This window comes from Somniosus microcephalus, chromosome 16 (genome assembly GCF_052327205.1).
Source record: "Somniosus microcephalus isolate GS21.2 chromosome 16, FLI_Smic_1.0, whole genome shotgun sequence".
Taxonomy (NCBI): Eukaryota; Metazoa; Chordata; class Chondrichthyes; order Squaliformes; family Somniosidae; genus Somniosus; species Somniosus microcephalus.
This window is the reverse complement of record NC_141002.1, coordinates 87,234,980-87,243,301: the sequence shown is the minus strand read 5'-3', so window position 1 is coordinate 87,243,301 and position 8,322 is coordinate 87,234,980. Positions and strand designations below refer to the sequence as shown.

Genomic DNA, 8,322 nt, shown 5'->3' with positions numbered 1-8,322 from the left:
GTTTTATGCTGTGTGGGATTGGGGAAGATCATGACTTTTAAGAGTATAAAATCCCCAAAGGAGTCAATTTTTCAGTGATATTTCTCAGTTATATGATGATCATATCCTCAAGGTATGAACAATGATCGTATCCTGGTCTTGATTTGAACTGACGTCTCCGGATTATTAGTCCAGGCCTCTGGATTTCTAGTGCAGTAACATAAACGCTATGCTAATACAAAAGCAAAATACTGCGGATGCGGGAAATCTGAAATAAAAACAGAAAATGTGAGAAATACTCAACAGGTCAGGCAGCGTCTGTGGAGTTAACTCTGTTTCTCTCACCTGGGGCTCTGCTTGTGTTCCCTTTCTTGCTTCTTCATTCCAAAGCTGTCAGCATCTGGTCTCTGGGGAATTGCATAAAGAGTAAAGTTTATATCACTAAAATGAGCCTGAGAGAGTCCAGAGCATGAACAGACGAGTTAACCCTGTTTCTCTCTCCACAGATGCTGCCTGACCTGCTGAGTATTTCCAGCATTTTCTGTTTTTAACCACTCCCTGATTCTCTCTCATTCTCTCTGGCTCATTCTAGTGATATAAACTTTACTCTTTATGCAATTCCCCAGAGACCTGATGCTGACAACTTTGGCATGAAGAAGCAAGAGAGGGAAGGTGGGTGGCACAAGCAGTGCTCCAGGTGATGCCCAACCTGCTGAAGCCCTTTCCTGCACCAAGATGGCGGGGCCGGCGTGACGTATTTCCGACGCGCCGTGGCAGCTTCCGGTCGGTCGGCGCCATGTCGGGAGTGAACAAGTCGCTGGAGCTGCAAGTGCAGGTGCGGCAGAACACCGAGGAGCTGCGGGACTTCATGAGGGAGTTGGACGGCTGGGAGAAAGAAATCAAGGAAAAGGACGACCACCTCCGGCGGCAGAGCGGCCAGGCGCCGGACGCAGCCTCGGTGCGTAGCGTGGGCTGAGGGCCGACCGCCCGCCTGCTCCCTCCCCTTCTCTTCCCCTCCCAGCCTCACTCGTCAGCTTTTTAAACCCGTTTCCAAAGAAGAACTTAAAGTGGATCATTTATGGCTTTTGTTCCCCCCCCCCCCCCCCCCCCCATCCTCCACTTTTGGGACGTCTTTAAGGCCCCTTCTCCCCTCTCAAGTGGACTGTAAAAGATCCCCTGGCATTATTTCCAAGAAAAGCAAGGGAGTTATCCTCCCCCCCCCCCGGTAAGAGAGAGCGCATAAAATCTAGGCTGACACTCCATTGCAGTGCAGAGCAAGTGCTGCGCTGTCAGAGGTGCTGTCTTTTGGATGAGACATTAACCCTCTCAGGTGGACGTAAACGATCCCACGGCCACTATTTCGAAGAAGAGCAGGGGCGTTATCCCCGGTGTCCTGGCCAATGCTTCTCCCCCAACCAACATAACCAAAAAATAGATTATCTGGTCATTATCACATTGTTGTCAGTGGGAGCTTGCTGTGTGCAAATTGGCTGCTGCGTTTCCCACATTACAACAGTGATTCCACCTCAAAGGTACTTCATTGGCTGTAAAGTGCTTTGATGCATCTGGTGGTCGTGAATGGCACTATATAAATGCAAGTCTTTCTTTCTGGTGTCCTGGCCAATATTTATCCCTCAATCAGCATCACCAAAACAGATTATCTGGTCGTCATATTGCTGTTTGTGGGAGCTTGTGCGCACAGTGGCTACACTTTTAAAATGTACTTAATTGGCTGTAAAGTGCTTTGGGATGTCCCAAAGTTGTAAAAAGCACTTGGAAAAGAAAGAACTTTAATTTCTCTCATGCCTTTCATGAATTCCAATTGTCCCAAAATGCTTTACAGCCAATGAAGTACTTGTGAAATGTTGTTACTGTTGTAATGTAGGAAATGCAACAGCCAATTTGTGCACAGCAAGCTCCCACAAGCAGCAATGAAATAAGGACTAGAATATCTGCTAAAGGTGTCTTGTATAATGGGGAAAGCTTATTATGGGATGTCTAGTTTGGCTCTCCATTCGATGGCCTCCTGAGATGCCGAGTGCAGAAATGAGGTGCCTCCTGCAACAGAACTTAGTGGGCAGGTTGATGCGATGTGTTCCATGGTCTGGGACTCATGGCCACAGTCGTACGTCGGTTCATCCCTCGTCGGCCACTCATGGAGCAAGTGGCTGTGTCCTCCATGCCCTGTGCGGATTGGGTTGAGCTCTGTCCACTGTCTTGGAGGGAGGTTGAAGCCAGGGACCTCTGCTGTTGGGTCAGCGATGAGGTGCTGGTTCTTTATGTTGTTTGCGTCCCACGATTCTGTCTATCTGGATAGTGGGTCGATACCACCTGCATGAATATTGGCTGCGGTTTCCCAGAAAGGCCAGCGCGATTTTAAGTGCTTCCATGGTGGGTTTTTCAAGTCTATGCGAATGGGAAGGTTGCTGTTGCTCGTGATTTTTTCCATCTCGTGGTGGCGCCATGGTGAATGGCAGTCGGGGCAATGTGGGACATCATCGGGAGCCACTCCATTGGATTGGACTTGAGCGTCCCCGACACCAACCACCGGACGCCCCAAAGCTTTACAGCCAATGAAGCACTTTTTGAAGTGGAGTTACTGTTGTAATGTAGGAAATGCAGCAGCCAATTTGCGCACAGCAAGCTCCCACAATTAGCAATGTGATAATGACCAGATATTCTGTTTTTGTTCTGTTGATTGAGGGATAAATATTGGCCCAGGACACCGGGGAGAACTCCCCTGTTACTCTTCGAAATAGTGCCATGGGATTTTTACGTCCACTTGAGAGCAGATGGGATCTTGGTTTAATGTCTCATCTGAAAGACGGCACCTCCAACAGTGCAGCACTCCCTCTGCATTGCACTGGATTGTCGGCCTAGATTTTTGTGCTTCAGTCTCTGTTTTCCCCCATGATGTTCTAGCGAGTTTCTGGACCAGATTCGCCTGGATTTTACTTATTGGCTGATGGTGAGATGAGGCCAATAGGTGAGAGTCCTGTCCAGGCATATTGGGTGGGTTCATGGGTAAGCCGCCTTCCGCAGAAGGAAACGTTGAGTTCTTTCCCGGCATCATTGTTGTTCAGATGGAACGATGACACAACTGTTCTTTTAAGTGATCTTGGTTGAAGGATTGATATTGGCCAGGACACTGGGTAGAACTCCTTGCTTTTAAATCATAGAATCATTAGAAATTTACGGCACAGAAAGAGGCTATTGGCCCATTGCGTCCGTGCCAGCCGAAAGAGCTTTTTGAAGTGTAGTCACTGTTGTAACGGAGGAAATGCGGCAGCAGATTTGCACACCGCAAGCTCCCACAAACAGCAATGTGATAATGACCAGATAATCTGTCCCGCTTAATCCGATTATCCAGCTCTTGGTCCGTAGCCCTGCAGGTTAGGGCACTTCAAGTGCATATCCAAGTACTTTTTAAATGTGATGAGGGTTTCTTGAACCGTTGCAGTCTGTGTGATGAAGGTACTCCCACAGTGCTGTTAGGGGGGGGGGGGAGTTCCAGGATTTTGACCCAGTGACGATGAAGGATCGGTGATATACTTCCAGGTCAGGACTTGGAGGGGAACTTAGAAGTGGTGGTGTTCCCATGCGCCTGCTGCCCTTGTCCTAGGTGGTAGAGGTCGCAGGTTTGGGAGGTGCTGCCGAAGAAGCCTTGGCGAGTTGCTGCAGTGCCTCTTGTAGATGGTACACACTGCAGCCACGGTACGCCGGTGGTGGAGGGAGTGGATGTTTATGGTGGTGGATGGGGTGCCAATCAAGTGGGCTGCTTTGTCCCGGGTGGTGTCAAGCTTTTTGAGTGTTGTTGGAGTTGCACTCCTCCAGGCAAGTGGAGAGTATTTCCATCACACTCCTTACTTGTGCCTTGTAGATGGTGGAAATGCTTTGGAGAGTTAGAAGGCGGGACACTCGCCACACAATACCCAGCCTCTGACCTGCTCCTGTTACCACAATATTTATGTAGCTGGTCCAGTTAAGTTTCTGGTCAATGGTGACCCCCAGGATGTTGATGGTGAGGGATTTGGCGATGGTAATGCCATTGAATGTCAAGGGGCAGTGGTTAAATACTCACTTGTTGGAGATAGTCATTGCCTGGCACTTCTGTGGCGCGAATGTTACCTGCCACTTACCAGCCCAAGCCTGAACGTCGTCCAGGTCTTGTTGCATGTGGGCATGGACTGCTTCATTAACTGAGGAGTTGTGAATGGCACTGAGCACTGTGCAGTCATCAGCGAACATCCCCATTTCTGACAGTGGCCCTGAAATTAGGATCGGGAGCTTGCCGCGCGTGCAAGCCCTCGATCTGCACTCACCCGGCGCGCCGACATCTGAAGCCCGGGCCTGCTTGCATTTCCTGTCACTGGCCCGGTTCAGATGTCGGTGCGCTGTGCTTACCTGATCCAGCGGCGTAGTTAGTGCGATGTGCCGGCTGGGATCAGGTGAGCACTGTGCAGCCAATCAGGGGAGGGGAAACTCATTCATGAGTTTGACAGTAAGAGCTGTCAAACTCATGAAAACTCCTGGCCCCAAAACACTACTTAAACCTGAAAGAAAATTTAAAAAAAACATTGCACTATTTAAATGAACTATAAAGAACTCTGAAAAACTATTTTAAACAATAATTTTAAAATTTGAAAAAAAAAGTATTAAAAAAATCGGGGCTAAAACTAAACTTACCTTACTGTAAATAACAAAGCTGTGGAAAAAAATTTTCTCAATTGTACTAAAAGTCCACTTACCTGAAAAACTAAGTACTTACGTGTGGTTTTTCAATGCGTAAAGACCGGAGGCCTTTACACACGCGCAACTCTGGGGATTAAAAAAAAAAAAAAAAGGAATTTCACTGCGCACGCGCTGCCTGTGCAGTCGCGCGCATTCTGCCTCTTAACCCCTTGGGTCAGAGGACAGGAAATGCCGGTTTTCAGCGCATGCGCTGTGCATGCTGAAAACCGGCAATTCCTCCGGGCATATGTGTGAGTACCCCGTCCGTACTCGCGCGTTGTGCCCGGAATTACTGGGCCGTTATGTTGGAGGGAAGGTCATTGATGAAGCACCTGAAGATGGTTGGGCCTAGGACACTGCCCTGAGGAACTCCTACAGCGATGTCCTGGGGCTGTGATGATTGGCCTTCAACCATCACAATCATCTTTGTGCTAGGTGAGAGTCCCCGCCCCCCCCGATTCCCATTGACTTCAGTTTCACTCGGGCTCCTTGATGTCAAGGTGTCAAGGGCAGTCACTCTCACCTCACCTCTGGAATTCTGCGCCTTTGTCTATGTTTGGACCAAGGCTGTAATGAGGTCGGGAGCCGAGTGGTCTTGGCAGAACCCAACCTGAGAATCAGTGAGCAGGTTATGGGTGAGTAAGTGCTGCTTGATAGCACTGTTGATGACACCTTCCATCACTTTGCTGATGACTGAGAGTAGACTGATGGGGCAGTAATTGGCCGGGTTGGATTTGTCCTGCTCTTTGTGGACAGGACATACCTTGGCAGTTTTCCACATTGTCGGATAGATGCCAGTGTTGTAGCTGTACTGGAACAGCTTGGCTAGAGGCACGGCTAGTTCTGGAGCACAAGTCTTCAGCACGACAGCCGGGATGTTGTCGGGGCCCATAGCCTTTGCTGTATCCAGTGCGCTCAGCCGTTTCTTGATATCACATGGAGTGAATCGAATTGGCTGAAGACTGGCTTCTGTGATTGTGGGGACCGCAGGAGTCGGCCGATATGGATCATCCACTCGGCACTTCTGGCTGAAGATGGTTGCAAACACTTCAGCCTTGTCTTTTACACTCACGTGCTGAGGATGGGGATATTCATGGAGCCTCCTCCTCCCCTTAGATGTTTAATGGTCTACCACCATTCATGACTGGATGTGGCAGGACTGCAGAGCTTTGATTTGATCCGTTGATTGTGGGGTCGCTTAGCCCTGTCTATAGTTGCTTCCGCTTTTTAGCATGCATGTAGTCCTGTGGTGCAGCTTCCCCAGGTTGGCACCTCATTTTTAGGTACACCTGGTGCTGCTCCTAGCATGCTCTTCTACACTTCTTATTGAACCAGGATTGGTCGCCTGGCTTGATGGTAATGGTAGAGTGAGGGATATGCCGGGCCATGAGGTTACAGATTGTGGTGGAATACAATTCTGCTGCTGCTGATGGCCCACATGGATGCCCAGTTTTGAGCTGCTAGATCTGTTCTGAATCTATCCCATTTAGCACGGTGGTAGTGCCACACAACACGATGGAGGGTGTCCTCAGTGTGAAGATGGGACTTCGTCTCCACAATGACAGTACGGGTAGCAGTGACCACCGCACAGTCATGGACAGATGCATCTGTGATTGGTGGGGACGAGATCAAGTAGGTTTTTCCCTCTTGTTAGTTCTCTCACCACCTGTCGCAGGCCCAGAGTGGCAGCTATGTCCTTCACGACTCAGCCAGCTTGGTCAGTAGTGGTGCTACCGAGCCACTCTTGGCGATGGACATTGGAAGTCCCCCACCCAGAGTACATTCTGTGCCCTTGCTACCCTCAATGCTTCTTCCAAGTGGTGTTCAACATGGAGGAGCACTGATTCACCAGCTGAGGGAGGGCAGTAGGTGGTAATCAGCAGGAGGTTTCCTTGCCCATGCTTGACCTGAAGCCACGAGACTTCATCCTCAATATTGACCCTTCTGCTAATGGAAATAGGTCCTTCCTATCCACTCTATCCAGGCCCCTCATAATTTTATACACCTCAATTAGGTCTCCCCTCAGCCTCCTCTGTTCCAAAGAAAACAACCCCAGCCTATCCAATCTTTCCTCATAGCTAAAATTCTCCAGTCCTGGCAACATCCTCGTAAATCTCCTCTGTACCCCTTCTGGTGCAATCACATCTTTCCTGTAATGTGGTGACCAGAACTGCACACTGAACTCTAGCTGTGGCCTAGTTAGTGTTTTATACAGTTCAAGCATAACCTCCCAGCTCTTATATTCTCTGCCTCGACTAATAAAGGATAGTATCCCTTATGTCGTCTTAACCACCTTGCCTACCTGGCCTGCTATCTTCAGGGATCTGTGAACATGCACTCCAAGGTCCCTCAGTTCGCTCTTGGAAATAATCCTATGGGCTCTTTTACGTCCGCCTGAGAGGGCAGACGTGGCCTCAGTTTAATGTCTCCTCCGAAAGACGGCGCCTCTGACCGTACAGCACTCCCTCCGTACTACATTGACGTGTCGGACCAGATTTTCTGCTCAAGTCGTTGGAGCGGGGTTTGAAGCCGCAACCTTTGACCCAGCGGTGAGGGTGCTTCTACCGAGCCACAGCTGGCGCTTGGCGCATAACCTTTTGTGTTGCTTAAACTGCTGTGAATAATGGTGCAGTTATCTGTAATTTATGTATTAATTACCGATCGATATATTAATGCATTTAATATTTGCTTTGTGTCTGCACTGTTAATTTGGGCTGTCACATATCTGTGACAGTGTGTGGCTGTGGCTTCTACCATTGGTCTGTTCTTCAGGAGCTGCAAACCTCCCCTTTCTAGCATCGCTGATACATTCTGAGGGGAATTCACTTTGTCCTGACTTTCTGTGAGCAGATGCCATTATTGAAGGTGCCTCTTGGGAGCCATCCCGATCTGGGAGAGTTGAGCCACGTTGGTGGTCCTGTGTTGGTCTCTGGTCAGCTGCAGTGGAGTTTACTCGCTGGTGTCCAAATGCTGGTTAAGTTTTACATCTTGCTAAAGAGCAGCTGGGATTGTTTGCTCTCCAAAAGCTTTAAGAATTGTTTCTCACTTGAGCTGCATTGTAGTTTATATCGGTGTGAAATCAAATCGTGTTTGCATCAAAATAAAGCGTGTAGCATTAGTAGAGTGAGTGTATTTGGTTAAATGTGACTCCTTGTACTTTTTAACATTTACAGACTTTACCACCGATAAGAAATCGAGATTATAAGAAAAAGACAAATAAAAAGACTGTATCTAGGAACAATAGAAAGAACGAGGAAAAGAAAGCAACCAGAATAAAATCTCACGACTATAAATCTTGGGAGAAATTTGATGTGGTAAGTTTTCAGTTTATTTTTGACAGTGAACATAAGAACATAAGACTAGGGAGCAGGAGTAGGTCATTTGGCCCCTCGAGCCTGCTCCGCCATTCAATAGGATCATGGCTGATCTGATCTTGGCCTCAACTCCACTTCCCGGCCCGCTCCCCATAACCCTCGTCTCCCTTACCTTTCAAAAATCTAAATCTAAGTGATGTATTTCAGCATGATTTACATTATTGCCATTGTTTTTGCAAACCCGTTCATGGAGATGGTCCCTTTTAATGGCAGTGTATCTAACACAATATGTTACGTG

General features: G+C 48.4%; 1 protein-coding gene across 2 annotated transcripts in view; it reads left to right on the top strand.

Annotated features, from left to right (window-relative positions):
- The first annotated feature begins 727 nt into the window (after nt 1-727).
- rpap3 (RNA polymerase II associated protein 3) overlaps nt 728-8,322 on the top strand; it is a 53,905-nt gene continuing 46,310 nt past the window's right edge. Inside the window, exons 1-2 of one of the 2 annotated variants that reach the window (XM_086009404.1) lie at nt 729-937; nt 7,884-8,024. In XM_086009404.1, the coding sequence (XP_085865530.1) occupies nt 776-937; nt 7,884-8,024 (303 nt within the window). In that variant the 5' untranslated portion in view covers nt 729-775. Of the gene's footprint in view, nt 938-7,883; nt 8,025-8,322 lie in introns of both variants that reach the window. The other variant, XM_086009405.1, reaches the window with a different exon arrangement.